The 21,535-nt window shown below is 35.2% G+C and overlaps 1 protein-coding gene across 1 annotated transcript; it reads right to left on the reverse strand.

Annotated features, from left to right (window-relative positions):
• Positions 1-20,550, reverse strand: LOC110461578 (lymphocyte expansion molecule-like). The gene is made up of 10 exons (XM_021515106.1): positions 20,355-20,550; positions 19,577-19,664; positions 17,172-17,342; positions 10,950-11,072; positions 9,044-9,181; positions 7,448-7,591; positions 3,953-4,120; positions 1,847-1,975; positions 1,040-1,164; positions 1-588 (listed from the first exon to the last, which is right to left on the reverse strand). Exons 1-10 carry the CDS (start codon positions 20,402-20,404, stop codon positions 453-455), a joined length of 1,272 nt encoding a protein of 423 aa, XP_021370781.1. The 5' UTR covers positions 20,405-20,550; the 3' UTR covers positions 1-452.
• Positions 20,551-21,535: the final 985 nt, after the last annotated feature.

Below are 21,535 nucleotides of genomic sequence, written 5' to 3' on the forward strand. Positions count from 1 at the left end.
TACAATTTGAAAGCAGATCAAATGAAAGTTTAATGTATCGGATGCTTCCATCAATCATTTTTGTTACCATACCTATAATCCTTTATACTTGATCAATTACTTCATACACAATCATATATATTAGTATGCACTGCATTCAAAAATATATCCCACATGCAATTGAGACTTGACAAAAAAAATAATCACAAAATTATTAAATTTAATGCCAACTCACTTGAATGTCTTGACAATTTCTTCCAGATATTATGCCAACTTTTACTTCTAAATTAAGTTACATTTGGACGCTCAACAACTGTTCATTTACTATAACTAGTAAAACAATAATACTCCTGGTTCACAAAACTCCAACAAAGTGCATGCGATAAGGTAGACGTTAAAAAAATGCTAGGAACAAGAAAGGCTAGCTCTACATGTAGCCTCGTGCGTGCACCGAATGTCTATGTTGGAGTGATTTATACCACAGTAGCTGCTTTCCGTGCGGCAAATTGCATCTGTTCTTTTGATCGTAACATGTAACCTGCTGGGGGTTCAGGTGTTACTATAAATACTCTGTCTTCTAACCGCACATCCTTGGGCCGAACTCGCTCCCTGTAGACAAATGTTAGTTGCTATGAATTCTAGCGATAATGATATCAAGCTTTGATATAAATATAACCTTCCACCAATAAATTCAACCAAGCCATAAGTTATCACAAAGGATGATTTGAAATATAAAATAAATCTGTATGTAATATATACTTAATTTACTGTACTGCATCAGAAAATGAATAAGCGCCTTTCACCCATAATATATTTTATTACTGAAAGATCACCAACCATATATTAATTATATTTACTATAATAAATCTGTAAAGTTTGAAGGAAATATACACAATACTACCAAGAACCACTCCTTTCACAAAATAAAATGAAAGTTCCTTCACCTCCGCTAAAAAACAAAGCTATTTGAATGCGAATAAGGTAATGTCATGTATATACACTTTGAAGGTAAAAAAGTTGACTGAATATTTCTGCACATCATCAAATTAACTCAGCTTACTTGAGGAATTTTTCCATGGCTGCATTGAGTTTGCCCGTTCGTGACTTGAACACACTGTCATTGCCGTTCCTGTGCTGTGCCTCTTCCCACTTCTGAATGTCATACCGGCCTGGTCCAACAGGATTCTACAATGCAAAGAATGGTTTAAATGAAGATGCACAGTGCTAATTCATTGATTGTCACAAATAAACTAATTGATATAACATTTTCTTACACCCAGTAGAGCTATACCTACCTTTCCATCATTAATTTTTTTTTTATCCTAGTAACCAACCAACCTTACACACAAATAAAACAGATGTTCCCTACCAATTAATCCACAAACTTCCTATTTGAGAAGGAGGTGCCAGTGAGGAAAGAAGTGGGGGTTGCTAACAATAACTCATTTGTTAAAATATTAGGTCAAGTACACATATTTATTTATGTTTACATGATATTTAAATTAACAACTGATTTTTAACAATTCACATGAAGATAGATATCACAAGTATCACACAAAATATGAGTACCGGTAATGCACAGTAACTACAGGTTGCTAGTTAGGAGTCTATTGACATCATTACAGTTGTCCAGAAGTTAGTCCACCAGTGTACTCTAGCTAGGTATAACTGACAGAAACAATGGAGTGTTGATTACAAATTTTAGGACAATAATACCAGTGCCTAGAAATTACTCCATTAGTATATCTTGGGTATAAATCCACAGAAACTAGAGGGTGTTAACTATGAGTTTGTGGACAGCATTATAGGCCCTTATTAGTTACTCCACCAGTGTCTTAGGTATAAATCCACAGAAACTCTAACTTACAAAGTTCCTGGTGAAGAATCGTTGTGACATCTTGTCATTCCTCTGTGCAGTTGATAAGAATCCTGGTGCATTCTTTGACCCAGGTTTGGACAGCTCTACCGGCTCGTAACTCCCAGGTCCAGGGAATGACTAAAAGTCAAAGAGGGAAAATTACAACCCTTTATGTTGACAGCAATTAAGGCTGTACTTTAAATACTTCAGAATGTATTAATGAGTAAAAAGTTCAAGTCTATACAGTCTGTATTTCCCTATACGGTAAGGGGCTAATTGATTCAAGCGCCAGCAAAATATATAATATTCCTGAAATCTTGTTAATTCCTTTTTTTTACGGATTCATCGAAAAAAGAGACAACAATGCAACTAATCAAATCTCCCTAAAACTACCAATGATTCCCAGCAAACTAGCAAACTACCAATGATTCCCAGCAAACTACCAATGATTCCTAACAAACTACCAATGATTCCCAGCAAACTACCAATGATTCCCAACAAACTACCAATGATTCCCAGCAAACTACCAATGATTCCCAGCAAACTACCAATGATTCCCAGCAAACTACCAATGATTCCTAACAAACTACCAGTAATTCCCAGCAAACTACCAATGATTCCCAACAAACTACCAATGATTCCCAACAAACTACCAATGATTCCCAACAAACTACCAATGATTCCCAGCAAACTACAAATGATTCCCAAAAAACTACCAATGATTCCCCACAAACTAGCAATGATTCCCCACAAACTACCAATGATTCCCAACAAACTACCAATGATTCCCAGCAAACAACCAATGATTCCCAGCAAACTACCAATGATTCCCATCAAACTACCAATGATTCCCAGCAACTACCAATGATTCCCAACAAACTACCAATGATTCCCAGCAAACTACCAATGATTCCCAAAAAACTACCAATGATTCCCCACAAACTAGCAATGATTCCCCACAAACTAGCAATGATTCCCAACAAACTACCAATGATTCCCAACAAACTACCAATGATTCCCAGCAAACAACCAATGATTCCTAGCAAACTACCAATGATTCCCATCAAACTACCAATGATTCCCAGCAAACTACCAATGATTCCCAACAAACTACCAATGATTCCCAACAAACTATCAATGATTCCCAGCAAACAACCAATGATTCCCAGCAAACTACCAATGATTCCCCACAAACTACCAATGATTCCCCACAAACTACCAATGATTCCCAACAAACTACCAATAATTCCCAGCAAACTACCAATGATTCCCAACAAACTACCAATGATTCCCAGCAAACTACTACTGATTCCAAGCAAACTACCAATGATTACCAACAAATTACCAATGATTCCCAGCAAACTACCAATGATTCCTAACAAAGTACCAATGCTTCCTAACAGTTTCAATGATTCCTAACAAAGTACCAATGATTCCTAACAAACTACCAATGATTCCTAACAAAGTACCAATGATTCCTCACAAAGTACCAATGATTGCTAACAAACTACCAATGATTCCCAGCAAACTACCAATGATTCCTAACAAACTATCAATGATTACCAACAAACTACCAATGATTACCAACAAACTACCAATGATTCCCAACAAACTACCAATGATTCCTAACAAACTACCAATGATTACCAACAAAGTACCAATGATTCCTCACAAAGTACCAATGATTCCTAACAAACTACCAATGATTCCTAACAAAGTACCAATGATTCCTCACAAAGTACCAATGATTGCTAACAAACTACCAATGATTCCCAGCAAACTACCAATGATTCCTAACAAACTACCAATGATTCCCAACAAAGTACCAAATACCTGGTGATTCACAATGTAAAATTCTTTAACAAAGAACCATTTTTTTTAAAAACGTTAAAGTCTGCTATTGGCATCCATTTAAATTTTTCAAAGAGGGAGTAAGAATATCTGTAACATTTAACAATATCCTGGCTACTCTTTTCTGTAATTTTAAAATCCTATCTATATATAATTTGTTGCTAGGTTCACTCCAGACAGTTGAACAGTACATAAAATGAGGAAAAACAATACTGCTGGTGATTTCTCACAAACTACTGGTGATTTCTCACAAGGATAGCTCACCTCTTCCTTTGGACACTGTTGTAGGGTGTGACAGAATATCCTCTCTGTAGCCTTAGTAGGCGGTTGTTTCACCTTACCAAACTTGCCCTGGCGTTTCCTGTGAACTGTCTTAAGATCATCCACAAAAGATTGTAAATCATATTGACCTGGTCCCAGATTGGCTAGTTTCTGAAACAGAATACATTAGAATTTAGCTTCATGATAATACAGTGCAATGTCTTTGCATCTTCGCTAGCCAAGCGTTCGCTTTGTATACACTCCACTGTATACGAAGCGAACACTTGGCTAGCAAAGATGTCAAATAAGAGGCCTAATGGGCCTAAGACATTTGCCTTATTCAAGTGACCAATCTTTTGACAATTTTATAGCACTTTATTTCAACAAGATACTTCCAGACTAAATATGACTCTATGCCTTTAAGTTCTTAAAGAAGTAATTTGAGTGTTTTAACAAACTTTACCCATATGACCTAGCATTTTGGTCAAGTCAACATTTCTTTTTGCTAAGTTTGAAGCATTACATGACTGCATGGTACAGACCATATTATATATGACTAGACATTTTTGTTCTTCTGAAGAAGTCATGTCAGTATTTTTACTCTTGTAACATTAAACATGGGTCAAAGTCATTTCCTTTCACAGACTTTGTAGCACTCCATGCCAGCAAGCTACAGGCCACATTTTGAAAGTATTTTTTTTCCAAAACTAAGAATTTCATGCCAGCAAACTATTGGCCATACATCATAATTCTTAGCCTTTGGTTCTTCAGAGAAAGCTATTAGAGTGTTGGATTTGGCCCCTGTGGACTTGTATATACATGTCAAGGTAATTCCTTTTCCTAAATTTTGTATTGCCTTTTGCAAGCAATCTCCTTACTATTTATCGTGACTCTAAGCCTTAATTTGTTGTTTCAGAGAATCTGTTAAGAATGATTTTGTAACAGGTGCAATCTATGACCCAGTATTAGCCAGGAAGTGACTTGCCATGCAAATACCCCAACTGTAGGCATTTCTGATCTCCAGAAAAAAATATGTATGAGGGTTAGAAACGTTCAAATATGCACAATATATTTCAAAGTGCCCCTAACTACCCTGTTTATGAACAATTGTTTTTCCTTTGCAAACTGATACGTCATTTACTTAGGGTGCTACTATAACACTGTATAAATCAGGTACCCCCATTTTTATTATATGTATGTGTAATCAAATATTGTTCCAACAGAGGCATATTGTGGTACTAGGGGAGATAACTCGCAATGATTGTCTAATTTGTTCCTGCCAATAAACATTCCTTACAGAAGGTCTTGTTGTGTCTCTCTCTAGGTAAGTGCCATTTAGAGTCGATTTTTGCAAAGCATTGTTGGCCCGACTGTAGATATTATAACCATTAATCATTTGTTCAATTTGGGCTTTGTGACATTGCATGTAAATGAAAGATTTTGAAGTATTTGTGAAATGAATGAGATGACTGCAGCCTGCTCCGTAGCCAGCATTAGCTCAGTACGATCCGATTGATAGTTTAAGACATGTTCTGTTACAAATCCTTATGTTTATTGGAAAACATAGTTGTCGACTTGTAAAATAACATTAGTTTTGTACATTTTAGCACATTGATAGTGTTTAGAAACTTTTCGTACAAAATTAAGCGTATTGGCTATATATATATATATATAGTAGCTGTGGACCCATAATGCTGTGCACCAAACAATTTGGCTGCACCCATAGTTCATGTGAACATCGAGCAAATCAAAAGTGAAAGTAACGGTTAGATAGATCTAATTATTATTCTTCTAATACTAATTGCAATGACAATGATCAGTCATGAAAGTATGTGGATGTAGATATGTTTAGTAACATGAAGTTACACTTAGTAACATTTAGTTACATCTTAGTTATAATTAATTCCTATGGTACAATATATGAGATATTTTAAGGGGCATGACCCTATAGCACTCAGTTATATTGATAGTTATTGTTATGAAGTGGTAATGTAGTAACACTAGTTCCGGATTAGTTACACTTTGTTAATGGTGTTTATTTTGAGGGCTGATGTTATCTGGTCGTGTACTGGATAGATAGTTGTAGCCTAAGGCTTCGCCTGGTAACTAAGGAGTTCTACAAGTTACACTTGTACTGGTGATTGTAATCTAAACATGATGGTCAGTTGTGCTTTCTAGGGTTTAATTAAAATGATTTACAGTGTAAATTGCCTATTGATGATTATATATTGTATCACGTGACTAATTTGTTCCTGCCAATAAACATTCCTTAAAGAAGGTCTTGTGTCTCTCTAGGTCCATCCAGCGAGGAACCCGAAGGGCACATGGAAGAGACCAGTCCCTTTACTTTTGCAGATCTAAATCAACTGAAAACACTTATTGGGATTTCCTACCCGATTTGGTTGTAATCAGCTGTATAGTTCTTTAGAGGAAGTGGATAAAGAACATTTATGGACAGAAGATGGACGTCATGGAATTACAATAGTTCATGTGAATTTTTGGGTCAGGTGATTTGAAACAAGAGGCCCAATGGGCCTGCATCACTCACCTGGTATTAATCCCACACTTGTAATCGTAAAAGTGGACTAAAAGTAACAGCTACAGTCAGAATATCAGTGTTTGATTCATAAGAACCTATTAAAAGATTTAAACATGATGCCTGTGACCTTGAATGTCGAACAAGGACATTAGGTGTGAAATACCTTGAAAGTAGGTCAAGGGAATTCATTTGAACAAACTTGGTAGTCCTTCATCCCAGCATGCTACAGGCCCAATTTCAGTACCCTGGGCCTTTTGGTTATTGAGAAGAAGTTGTTTGAAGATTTTAAGACATTTGACCCCTGGGACCTTGAAAGTTGGTCAAGGTCATTCATTTAAAAAATTTTGTAGTCCTTCATCCCAGCATGCTACAGGCCCAATATCAGTACCCTTGGCCTTTTGGTTATTGAGAAGAAATCGTTCGAAGATTTTACGACATTTGACCCCTGTGACCTTGAAACTGGGTCAAGGTCATTCATTTAAACAAACTTGGTAGCCCTTCATCCCAGCATGCTACAGGCCCAATATCAGTACCCTGGGCCTTTTGGTTATCGAGAAGAAGTCGTTTGAAGATTTTAAGACATCTGACCCCAGTGACCTTGAAAGAGGACGCCGGACAGACGGACGACGGACGGATGACGGACGCCGCACCATGGCATAAGCTCACTTGCCCTTCGGGCAGGTGAGCTAAAAAGACAGTGACATATTCCAATTTAAGTTTCATATCAATGCCATTGTAGATTTTAATTTCTAGAATAATTTGAAATTATGAAATTGCCACAAACTAAGTCACACAGGTTTTCATGACTCACTATGAAAGAAACGTTTCAGCAGCATTACCAAACATGAAACTTTATATTGCAAATAGTTTGAAAATTTCTGAAATTCAGCTTACTTAGGTACTATAATGGTGGACTTAGATACAATACTGGTTGATAAAAGACATGAAACTATACTTACTGGTGCTGCTAGATGTCCTACTGTGATTGGTTTGTTTCTGTCACCAGAAAACAAGTCGTAAGGTCCACGTAGACTTGTAACCTTGTTTACTCGCTCCTCTGCGAAACTCTTAAAGTTGTATGTACCAGGTCCCAGCTCAGAGCCCTGTCAATATTTGAAATTGAAAATGTTGAACTAAAACTCAAGCTAAAGAGTGAGTTATGCAGTTTGTTGGGGCTAGATAAATCCAGCAATTTAGGAACTAAGGGTACAATATTGATTATAGTTAAAATCTGTGTGTGTGAGATTTTCAGATATTAAAGTATAATTATATTCTAGATCTCCTCTGAGCTTGTTAACATTAATGATTAAGCCTTTTGGAGAGAAGAAATAGTTGAGCATGAAAGTTAAAAATACAAAGTTGTAGCAAATTAATTTTCATGGATGAAGGGATGCATTTACTGCAGAAAGTTTATTTGTGTTAATGAAGAATTTTATTTTGAAATGGGACCGGTGATAAGGCATAGCTCAAACGATTAGAGCTTTGATCTAGAGTTCAGAAGTTCTGGGTTGGAATCCTGACTGGCTTCATTGCACATTTCCTCTGTGGAGATGAAGAGGTATACTTACCACAGAAGAAAGGGTCTATAGGTGAGGATGAAGAGATATATTTATCATAGTAAGGTTTCTACGTGTGAATAAATAGATTCACCACAGAGGTAAGGGTCAAGGTATGGAATATGACTTAAGAGGTATATTAACCAAGGGAAGGGTCTAGGTATTGAATAAGAGATGATATTGACCAAGGCAAGGGTCTAGGTATGGAACAATAGATGTTATTATTTTTTCATATTATTCCCGACAACTGATTGGCCAGGAATGCATCACGTGTCCACCGATAAAAACCGATATTGACTTGTAGCGCGTGATTTTTGTTGAAGGACTGGGTGTTTCTAAAAATAGAATTATGACGCGACTCCAAACAAACACATCGTCCCGCTTCCGTAGATTTTTGCGGTGATTTTTTTTCCAGATTGCTAATATTACTGTTTTGAAAATAATAAAACAATTGTAGCCTTTGACTTCGATTGACCTCGGACTGCGTCCTCTGTTAATATATCTTTTCTCGGGTCGATAAATCCAGGTATCGACCTCAGCCAAAGGCTATAATTGAATAATATTGACCAAGGGAAGGGTCTAGGTATTTAATAACAGATATATTTGAAGGGTCTAGGTATTTAATAACAGATATATTTGAAGGGTCTAGGTATTGAATAACAGATATATTTTAAGGGTCTAGGTATTGAATAACAGATATATTTGAAGGGTGTAGGTATTGAATAACAGATATATTTGAAGGGTCGAGGTATGGAATAAGAGATATATTGACCAAGGGAAGGATCTAGGTATGGAATAACAGATATATTTGAAGGGTCTAGATATGGAATAAGATATATATTGACAAAGGGAAGGGTCTAGGTATGGAATAACAGACATATTTACTAAAGTGGTTTTGGATGGATGAGGTAGTATCTTACAGGGTGGTGGTCTTGGTTAGAGAAAAATATCTATATGTCATGATGAGGTTTTGCTGTGTGAATGAATAGTTATTTTTACCACAGTGGGAAGGTTTCTTGGCGTGGACGACCCAGCATCCAACATGCCAATTGTACTGGCTGATTTCTTTTCCTTCTGGATAATGGCTGCATGTGGCACACCACCATCTCCATATGTTCCAGGCCCTGGGGTGTTGTCCTGGTAACCAAAAAACACACAGAAAATCAAATATATGGAAGAAACAATTCCATGTCTATAATATTTATAAAGACCTCAGGTTTATATAATTGACGGATAGTACTAACCACCTCAAAATTTTCTGATAACAAGGCAAACTATTGTGAGCAATCCCTAGTCCACAACGTTTTGGCAAAATTTGATATAAAAGAAAGAGGCCCAAGGGGCTCACCGGATGAATGTGACCTTTCTTTTTAAACTTGCTAGCACTTCATGCCTACAACCTACTATCAAGTTATCATTATCCTAATCTTTTTGGTTCTTTAGAGAAAGTCATCAGAGTATTTTGACAAATCAAACCCTTATGAAGTGACCTTAAATATATGTCAAGGTTATTTTTTTCACAAACTTTGTAGACTCCAAGCTACCGAGCTACTGACCAAATATCATGAATCTAGGCATTTTTATTTCCCAGAGAAGTAATTAAGTGTTTTAACAAATTTGGCCCCTATGACCTTGAATATAGGTCAGGTCCTTTCTTTTCTTGAACTTTGTAGCACACCATGCATGAAGCTGGCTAAATATCATGACTAGGTCTTTCTGTTATTCAAAAGAAGTCATTTAATGGTTGAACAAATTGGACCCCTATGACCTTGAATATAGTTCAAGGTCATTTTTTACAAACTCTGTAGCACTAAATACAATCAAGCTTTTGGCCAAATATTACGAATCAAGGTCTTTCTGTTATACAAAAGAAGTTATGTTGGACTTTTGACCTGTATGATATTAATATAGGTCAATTATTTTTTTCCCTCAAATTTTGTAGCACTCCATGTCAGCAAACTACATGGCAAATTTTATGACTCTAGACCTTTTGGTCATGCAAAAGAAATTGTTTGAGTGTTTTAAATCATTTTACCCCTATGATCCTGAATAAAGGTCAAGTATATTACTTTCTGCATACTTTATGCTGCACTCCATGCAATCAAATACCTGGCCAAATAACATGACTCAAGGTCATTCTGTCACTCAGTAGAAAATGTCTTAGTGTTTTGACAAATTTTACCCTGTGACCTAGAATATATACAACCAGGTGGGCATGAAACCCAACTTCAGTATATGACACTCCGCCTTCCAAAAAAGTTACTCACATAGACAGATACAAACTTTGGCAAATGCAGTTGACTGCAAGTATATGAGATTACACAAGACAAAGAGACAAGTGGACTGTCTGATGGAATGACTGAGTGTATCCTATACCCTGTCTGGTGGAATTACTGAGAGTATCCTATACCCTGTCTGATGGAATGAGTGAGTGTATCCTATACCCTGTCTGATGGAATTACTGAGTGTATCCTATACCCTGTCTGGTGGAATTACTGAGAGTATCCTATACCCTGTCTGATGGAATGAGTGAGTGTATCCTATACCCTGTCTGATGGCATGACTGAGTGTATCCTATACCCTGTCTGATAGAATGACTGAGTGTATCCTATACCCTGACTGGTGGAATGACGGAGTGGGTCCTATACCCTGTCTGATGGAATGACTGGGTGGATCCTATACCCTGTCTGATGGAATGACCGAGTGTATCCTATACCCTGTCTGATGGCATGACTGAGTGTATCCTATACCCTGTCTGGTTGAATGACTGAGTGTATCCTATACCCTGTCTGATGGAATGACTGAGTGTATCCTATACCCTGTCTGGTAGTACCACTGGGAGACTTACCAGGTGATAAATCTACTACTTCTACTGATATAAGAGGAGGGTTTGGAGGGTACATACCACAGACTGATCCTTGAAACGATATGACAGGGTCTGACAGATACCCCGGTAGCTCCTTGGTTTTTCATCACCATTCTGCAGGAAATCTTTGATATCGTATGAACCAGGACCAAGTTTCCTTGCCTTAAATGAAAATAAGAAAGTCATCAACAAACAGCCACAAACTTAAGGTAGCGGGTACGTACGTACCAATGCATCAGTTATAATCACAAAGGAGAGTTCCACTCGGATTTGTTTTTACTTTGAGTATTCTCCCTTAAAGATCTAAGCAATCAAGAGGACTTTTTCTGGCTTAGAGTAATTCCCATGTCAAGTTTTTCCTTAATTTGTGGCTCATAAATTGGATACTTATTTTTACATTTACATTTTGGTATAATTTATTGCCCAAAAAGGCTTAATAATCCCAAACTGAATATTTCATTCAACTCAAAATTTGCCAAATTTGATTTAATGGAGGGTGTTTGGATGGGCAACACCGATCTGGCAAGTAAAGGTAAGCATATGTTACCACTGTCAGATTAGGTATCAGCCCAGGTGACCTAGTTCTGATATATATGTATATTGCATTTGAGAAGTTCAAATCAACAAACTTACATAGTGCTGTCAGGGTTGTGCAATTTCATATTTAAAGTAAAAGCCTGCTGGCCGATTTTGAAAAATCTACTAGCCAGATCTATATATGCATAGTAAATAATGTTCACTACAGCCCCAATTAACATATAATCGAGCAGCCCTTGGTAATGAGCTAGTGGACTTGTACAACCCTTGCTTTGGAGTGCATTTACCTGGTCAGAGTTTTTTATAACAAGATGAAATTTTTCTATAAAAGTTAATTTTCATAGTGAACATTACAGCGGTGTTTTCTTTTTTTTCTTTCGTAGAGATTATTGTAGATATAATTAAAACCTGCTGGGTAGAGGGCTGCTTATTGTTGTGTGGGGATTATTGGAGGAGGGCTGCTTATTGTTGTGAGGGATTATTGGAGGATGGCTGCTTATTGTTGTGAGGGATTATTGGAGGAGGGCTGCTTATTTTTGTGTGGGGATTATTGGAGGAGGGGCTGCTTGTTGGAGCAGAGATGCTTATTGAACAACTGCCATTGACGAAAGTTAAATTTTCGAAATTAACTTTTATGATAGAGTATAAATATATTTAAAACATGAATGCAATCATATACTGAATTTCTAATTTTTGAAGGAGTGCTTTTTGGGGGAAATGTTTTTTTTATTTTGGGAGGGACGATTATTAGTGGATGGTGGTTACTTACTTTGCTTATATTTGATCATTTGGGAGAAGTTATTAATGGAGGATGGTGCTTATTTGGGCAAGGGTCATTCTTATCAGAGGAGGAGTTCTTGTTACCACACATACAGTACTTATTTCTTGTGTAGCTTAGATTGCTAATCAATTGCTGAGAGTTGAGTTTTGGAAATCAACTTATTATGATACTGTCTGAATATAATCAAAATATGAATGCAATCATGCATATACTGAAATTACAATTTCCTGTGTTCATTAATACTAAAATATCTTATTTCTTTTTCTGCAGATTTCAATATTTAACTCATTCTCCCCTGAAGACACATTTGAACTCGTCCAATCCAAAGGTTGGAATAGTTCATTATGAAACTTGGTGGTGAATGAGTTTAAAGACCCACTTGGAAATGAAATTAGATTTTGTAAGAATTGATTGTCAAAATTACAGGTAAGTCATGACAATTTCTTTGAGTGCCATAAGCATATACTAAATTTTATGCTTTACAGGAATCTGTTAAATGTATTCTTGGTCAGGTGTGTTAGCTGTGTATGTGTATGGCCGTACTCTGTATTTAATGTGTATCATCTTCACACTCGGCAACTATTATACTCAATAATTGATTTACCCCCGGGTACACATACCACATTCACCTGGCCCGCCACAAACGGATGGCAACCATCCTTCTTAGTATCAACAAACACAACCTACTGGCACAGTTGTGTTGTCCCAGGATCAAGTTGATTGACTCGACCCTTCAGCCAGAGTAGCTTGGTTCAATTGATCAATACCAGCTTTGTGATTGAATAAAGCTGTACTCCGCAAACATTGAGAGCGTAATCCCATTTATCATCATTACATATCTGTAAACTTTGTTATAGGCTATACAAAGTGTCCTAGATAAACATATAAGTTTAACACAGGAAATACAGACGACACTGCAGTCTCAGGCAGGGCTGTACCGCGTCACTGGTATTCAATGGTTTTGGTATATGGATTGTTTTACTGTCTATATAATATTAATCTGGTAAGTTTGGTCTATATTGGGTCAGTTATAGTCTAAACTGAAGTAACACTCTGTATAATGATAAATTCTCGATCAAGGTGATAATAAAAGACAATTAAGAGTGATGTACCCAATATATTTCAACAATGAACCCGACATTGGGGATTATGACAACTCCCTCCTGATCACGAATCCCTACATGTATTCGGGGACTTTGTGTGTGTGTGTGTTAATTCCTACTATAAAGAAACCCAGATCAATTGCCTTCACACTGCACTATGATATTAGCATGTTACATGTATCATTATATTAATAAAATTCTGAATCAAAACTGTTTAATTCAAGATAACACATTTCAAATGTTCACATTCTATATATAAAACTTTAAAATAATCTGTCAGGGAAGCCATTGTTTCAAAGTTGATTTTCTGAAGGGAAGGGTTGGTGAAAAGTTTAAAAATTCAAAAATTTTGAAAGCAATGAATTTGCCCAACACTCTTAACACTCTTAACCCACTTATCTGATATCTGAAGATGAAGGAGATATAAACACACTAGATAAATTGTTATGTCTTGATTTACATTTTATATACCTGTCACCTCCAGGCCATGATACCCGACTTGCCTTCGGAATATTTATAATCCTGTACATTTAAGACCACAGCACTTAGACAATGTGTACCGGACACTTCAAACACTGACTTTAGTATATGGCTGGGCAAACAAACTAAGATATCCCTAGAATACTTCAGGTCAACCAGACCATTGTCAAACCAATAGAATTCATTGTTTGTATATCAAGGTACAGTTGACCTAGATTACTAACTTTGATATCTTAATTCTCCGTTTATCTAGAAGTAGATTTTTTGTTTAAGTTAAAGATACACTGACACACACAGTGGAACCTGAGTTAATAGGCATTAAAATTAGTTGGATTAAACAGTGTGAATAAAGTTGTCTTTACCGACATCAAGAGGGACCCTAGATAAGTTGGCTTGGTCAGATTAGACAGTGTTACTTAGTAAACCTGTCATGCAGTCCAACAAGATAGTTGGTCGGATTTAGCAAGGCTTGTAAACCTGTCTTTACCGACATCAAGGAGGACTAGATAAATTGGTCAGATTAGTCATTGTTGATAAACCTGACTTGACCAGAATCAAAGAGGTAATTTTTGAGGACCATGTGGAAGATTAGCCCATAAAGAATGTCTATTATTAAGAGGTCAGCCTCGTTTAGCTAGTAACTATATGGGTGAAACAAACAGGTCCTAAGTATTTCAATTTTGTAGACATAATTGTTTTAGCGGTAATCATGAGGTAGGCACTAGAGTGTGGCAGTATGATTGTGGCAATAAAAATACTTTTCCACAACATGTATCAAAGAGCGACAAGCTGCCATGTTTATTGCAACAACTTTAGCAACAATCACTATACTGAAGCAAGAACAATGATTTCATTTTACTCAACATATAAATAAATATATACTCTGAATTTTCTATCAATTCTTTATGCATAGACAAATAATGACATATGGTATAAATTACCAATTGTACATTGTATTGTTAATCTTGCAAATTACCTCGGTTAAGTCTGAATATTTCAATTATCACCAGAATATAAAAATTACATATGTGTAACAGCTAAGGAATATGATGGGAAAATACTGCCTTACTGGCAAGCTAGCTTTTCTGGTGATGCAGTATATAAACCTGAGGACCCGCTCACTAGTTCAGCAACCTCGAGCATGGTCAGTAGATAGATGGATGACTGCCTGCATGTTACATATGTACGGTACTATAAACTCTCAAATTTCCCTTTAGGCACAATATATGTATTAAAATGTATGTTCTATGCTTTAAATAAGTATGTTAAAAGGGTACCCTGATTAACTGAAAAACTGTACAGAGGTTAATTTTATTGAAATAATTTACTTTTTAACCTTTGACTAGACATTGACAAATCAATAATTTACTTAAAGAAATTACATGTATATCTTTAAATCTTTCTAGCGCCACTAGGTCTGTGGGAGCAACATATCCTTTCTGATAAAAAATAATCATGTTACTGGCAAATGATTAACCTATGTGTATACATCAGGTCCCACAACAGGGTGTGCATAAATTTCTACCAAACAAATATCTGTGTGTACACACCTTGCCAGGTGTTAAGTATATATATGTTAAAAGCAAAATAAGGTGGGTACAGTCATGAATATATTATATATCCAAAGAGGTTCAGAAAATAAGTTTCAAACATTTGAATGTTACTAATTATGAGTCCTTTTTAACTCTTGCTGTTGCTCTATGATTCTCCCTTAACATGGGAATGTGATACATGTTTCACTAGGTGGTGTGTAAGTTCAGAACTGTATGCTTTTTTATAAAAAAAATCTTAAAGAACAATCATACTTTGATTTCCTGAATTAGGTATCTTTCCAAGAGCATGCTTTCTTTTATTTTTATATATATATATACAAAAATATAGCTTAAGTTTTGACATAAATAATTGCTTCTTTCACTTTTTATTTTTCAACTATTTCTCTAAAAATAGTATTCTGAACATTTTTGTTAATGAATCATTATACTAACCAGACTTTGCACAACCAAGCCCAGGTATTTAACATAACATTTAAAACTAACAAGACTTTTAAAACCCGGTCCATGTGTTAAACATAACATTGAACACACATTCAAGTGATACTGTAAGTTAAATGGAGAGATTTACAGTTAAACCCGACTACAGACATTTTTAAGAAGGAATTATCGAAATATTTGTTAAAAAAAAAGAAAGTGTGTTCACATAAATAAAGTCAGATATTACAGAATGTCCTTAAAGTCAGGTGTCATCAAGTCAGTTTTTACTGTTTTCACAAAATGTCCTTGAGGTCAGATGTCAATACAGTAAGGTTTTACTTTACCTGATGACTCTAACACTTAATCACATTAAAATTTACATAAACATTTATGTATTTTAAAAAACCCACAATTTAAATATAACTGTTACCAGTATTCATTTTTTGACATTTGCTTGCCAAACAAATTTAATATACCTTTTACCTGATGTATCAGTATTCCTTTAGCTTACAAATTCTTTAAACAAGAACAATTCCATAGCAGTCAAATTTCTTAATCAATTTCTTCAGAATATGATTTAAATATTCATTTCATTATTATTTTTTTCATCTTTGGTAAAAATAATTATGACAAAACTACATATTTCCTACCTGATGTATATTTTGTTAAGCTGACAGGATCTTTAAGTTGTATTTAGACTTGTCCAGAGACAGCAGGGGATCAATGCTGTTTTTATTGTAACATTTAATTGACATTGCATGTTATAGGATCTCTTCTAGTTCAGCTCTGGTTTAATGCTTTATGACAAAGAACAATACAAAACCTTTGTTTACTGTATTCTCACGACTATGAAAATGGTAGTTACCAACACGTCACAGTGAAATTTGATTAAATTGTAGATATTTGATTGTGTCTAATGAGTTTCAGTGAGCAATATAACCCCTTAACTCACAATCTAGGATTGTTGTAAACCTTTATCAGGTTTTCATCAGAAACAACCAGTTCATTTGGTTTTAAATGTAGTTTTTGTTATCTGGATTGTTGACTGGCAATCCCTTAATTAAATCCCAAGTGAATTGACATTTTTGAACTCCATTAAATAAAATATTTTAAAATACATGGATGGTTACTCAGAATGGTGATTAATTGATATTAACCATTTCTGAAAATGTGTATATTTGCAGCCTTATACTTGGTATATAAATATGTAAAGTGGATCAAGGGGTATCTAAGTTGTAAGAGTTATTTACTGATACTTTAATCACACCATGTTTCAGGTTTAGTGAGCTTGTGATTACCGTATTTAAGCATGTTTAAACCTTCTTTTATGCAAAAAATTATACATAGTAAATTATTATTAAAATTATTTATCAAAAATTGCTGAGCCTACCAGCATCTTCTTCAGTTCCCATTGATCTTTATGTAGAAGGTGAGGTAGGGCAGCCATTCTCTCTACCTCGTAGGCACGAGACCATCCTGGACCTGATGCTCGTTCTTCTACAGACTTCGAGCTGAACCCTCCATTGTCAACCTTGTATGATCCTGGTCCTAGTCGTCGGTTCTATAAAACAGAAACGTGCAAACTGATTTTCTTCTTCTCCAAAATTATCAATGATAACACAAAAATGGGGATTTCTGACTGACAGCAAATAAAAATGCGTGATTGATACGACAAACTTTTACATACATAAACTGTCTTTATTTTATTTGTATTATACCATTTCATTACCTGGTCACTCATATCATGACCAGTTTGGCCTTGCACTGAATTAATATCATGACTGGATCGGATCTTCAATCTGTCGATTTTAGGTGTTAACTGTTAAGTTTTCTAATTTATCAACAAAATTGCCAGCTGTTATCTTTCCATAAAATATCATATATAAATCTACCCCGGTATATATACGCCATTTTTGGGTGTCCGACTAAGCTGATATGCGTATAATGAAAACTTATAAAATCTTAACTGGAGACTATTGTAGTACCGCTCAACAAGTTTTTGTGACAAATTCAATCTCAGATGACATTTAAGTTAAAGTCATTGTCAAGTTTGATATTGAATATTGAAAACCTGACGTGTCAATTTATCATGTCAAATTACTTTCAGATATCAAATTTAAACACAGTTCAGTTACAAAGTTTATCAGTGATTTTAAATATACTTAAATCTTTCATTATCTCATTTTCATACAACCCCTATATATACAAATGTTTTACTGGGCCAACATATATTATAGATGAAAGAATTTAAATGGAAATAAATCGGTTCCTCATTTATTTATAAACTTGTTTCAATTAATACATTTAGTTGGATTATCTCATTTTTCAACATCGTGTAGTTTCTTTTTATCATATGATATCAAAAATGAAATCAATAACTAGTAAAAGTGTATTTTTCAAGGGAAATCTGAGCAGCAAGCTAAACAATTTTGATAATTTACCTACAATGTAGTTCTAATGTACAGTGAGTGAATGTTACCAATTCTTATTATACACATACAGTAGAACTACAATCAAGGTCCCATCGGTAGGAACACATTGAAAATTACAGCTAATAAGTTGAAATAAAACACTGGGGGTCATTTTAACACCAAATCATGGATATTACAGTGTATCATTTTTTCTTGTTGTATTAATCCAATGTTTACAGATTTTTTTTTTTGCTTTGTATTCCATCACTTAACAATCACATTCAGTCATATGCAGTACAACCTATATATATACAGGATCTCAAATTTGTTTTAAGTTCAACATTCTGAGTCGATTCAGTCAAACTCTTGATGCTTCTCATTTTTCCTGATAGTCCTGCAAAGTTTGAAACATCCAACTTTGACTGTATTATCTTTCCAAATTACAAAAATGCAAATGTATATATCTCTGCATGCTGAAGACAAACAATTATGGATGATGAAGGATTTCAACAAGTTAAACGATACAAAATACGAAAACTTTCGAAAAGACAATATGAAAGAATTAGTCTAACCTTGCTATCAAATTTAAGTGGTTTTGAATAGCAGACCTTGAACATGATGATCAATTAACTAAAGCAAAGCTATGGTAGGGCCTGCCCCAAGCTGCTCACAAACTGAATCCTGTCTATAAGTTACAGTTGATTTTACATGAGAAAATAAAGTTTACCTAGCCTATACGCTGAGCTTTTATTTGCCTGCTTGAAGTAAAGACTAATGACACTCTTTGTTAGATATTATAGTTTCTGTGCTGTAGTGTTAAAATGGTATGGTATCATACTTAACGAGTGGCTGGGAACACAGACCCTGTTGAGGTAAAGAACAATGCTTGGGGTACAAAGTGGAATATAACGTTAGTGCTGGCAAATTTGCCACCCTGTGACGAAAATGCCATACGACGTCATAATACATAAGATGTGACGTTAACAACGTCACCATAGTCTTCAACAGTTAAAGCCTTCAAACATTTTGACAAGAAGAGGTATAAGAAGGGAAAAGTTAAACAGTTATGAGGTTGGTTAGTGTAAATGCATTACATACAAATTGAAAATACCCATATATCTCAATGCATATTGCAGTTTCATGGTCGACTGAGCCGTCAATGCAAGTAAATTGTTTTTCTACAAGTGTACTTTGGTATATACCATGTATACTGACGACCCAATGCTTGTTTAAGGAAATGCCGTTCGGAACAATTTGATATTTCATTTTCCATTTTCATGCTATATATGTATTTTGAAAACAATCAACCAGTTTATTTTTTTAAATATTCTAATAATAGGACAAAAAATGCTCCTGGCAGCTAGATGTGATTTTAATGACTCACCAATACATCTATAGATTTTTTGTCATAAGGTATCTCTGTGAAAGTGCCAGGGTATTTGCTTTTGGGATGAACTCCTGATACATCAAACCTGGAAAAAACAAAAGGTTCAACAATTAATACAAAACAAAATCAAAGATACACATATTGTAAATCCTGTTTTAAAATCAATATTACAGTGGGGTAAAATATATGTGTGGATCATACATACACTCCTTTAGAACTACTGCATGAAGCTTAAACGTCCTTTATTAGTTGAGATTGGAGTATATTACGTGTACGATACATTTGAATTACAACTGTGTATTCAATTCCATTAGATTATAAATTGATACATTTTTTCAAACTGTAATTGGAATAACAGCTGAATAATACAAAAGTTTTTTTTAAATGTCCAGAGCTTAAATTTATCAACCGTAATTTACAAGCTATTATTAACCTTGGTATTAGATAGTATTCGATAGATTACTATCAACAGAACATTTAGCGTGACATATTGCAATAATGGTTTTTCGGGTTGTCGTATACTTGTACTGTAAGCAAGAACCTGTAAAAATCGTCTTTAATATAACGTCGACTACGTTTAAAGGACAAACTGTCACACATCACTTCTATTAATTTAAAAAAACAGGAAGTATCGCATTAATGGAATATTAACACCTAAACAAAGATGAATGCGTATATTTTCCATAAGAATGATATAATATTGATAAAATACTGCATATGATTTGTAAATATGCAGGACCTTTCAATAAAAATAATTCTTTTATTTAATACTTGCCTCGCTGTCTGTGTGCCAAATGGAGCTCCGTTATATTTCTTTTCTGCCATAGTTCCTTCGTTTAATTACTAGGTATCTTTTAATCCTACTTTGAAACACACATCCCTTTTAATGAGCTACATGGTAGTAAAATTATCGACATCTATAGCCCTACACTCGCTCCCGAGTTGTCAGCGAGAACAGCGTCACGTCACATGGCAACATCAAGCCTACTCTCTAACCCAAAGCGGAAGTAAAAGTAAACAAAGGCGAAATACTCAATTTTCTTATCGATTATCAAGATTTTAACAACTGTTTGGAAAGAAAACGATATATTTCAATTTCATGTAGCCTTAAAATTATCGAATGAAACACGAAACATGAAAAAATATCACAAAAAAGGTGTTGCCAAGGGGAGGTAACTCTAATTTTGACAAGTATATGTGCAGACGACGTATTAATCGCATAGGTCAAGGAATAGTGATAAAGATAGTGCCGTCGCTGGGGCTCGAACCTGCGACCATTGGCTCTCCATCCAGAAGCTCTACCGCTGAGCTAAAGGGAAATTACCCACAGCTGACGCATGTAAGGCAACCTAAATAATCCACATCTTTTTATTTATTACAAATGTACCATTGTAATAAATAAAAAGATGTGGATTATTTAGGTTCAAGGTAGGAGAACCCTTGGCTGGGAGTCAAAGAACCAGGGTTGGCGATTGGAAAAAGGGGGAAAAGTGTAGAAGATGTGCATTGATTAGGTTGCCTCACAAGCATCAGCTGTAGGGAATTTCCCTTTAGCTCAGCAGTAGAGCATCGGGTATATTACAGGGACCCAACGTAATAACATTCGATCAACATGAAAAATGTAATTCAATATGTATATTTAATCATATACTTTGATATCGGTGATCTAATAACGAAATAACGCCAAGGGTCGCGGGTTCGAGCCAAAGCGACGGCACTATCTTTATCACTATTCCTCGTCCTACTACACATGTGATATTTCAAAAGAATAAAGTATCCGATTCTTCGTGTGATGGTGGGCTAAAAATGTTTTTCAATAATTTGCTTTTAAGAAACAAGTTAACAAAGAGATGAATAGATTGACAGTGACCAAAATATCTTAATCAGTAGGGCTAGATTTTCAATGCATTCCTTCCAGGACAAACAGTTGCTATCTGAATACAAAACAGCATTGTG

This window comes from Mizuhopecten yessoensis, unplaced genomic scaffold (assembly GCF_002113885.1).
Source record: "Mizuhopecten yessoensis strain PY_sf001 unplaced genomic scaffold, ASM211388v2 scaffold10635, whole genome shotgun sequence".
Taxonomy (NCBI): domain Eukaryota; kingdom Metazoa; phylum Mollusca; class Bivalvia; order Pectinida; family Pectinidae; genus Mizuhopecten; species Mizuhopecten yessoensis.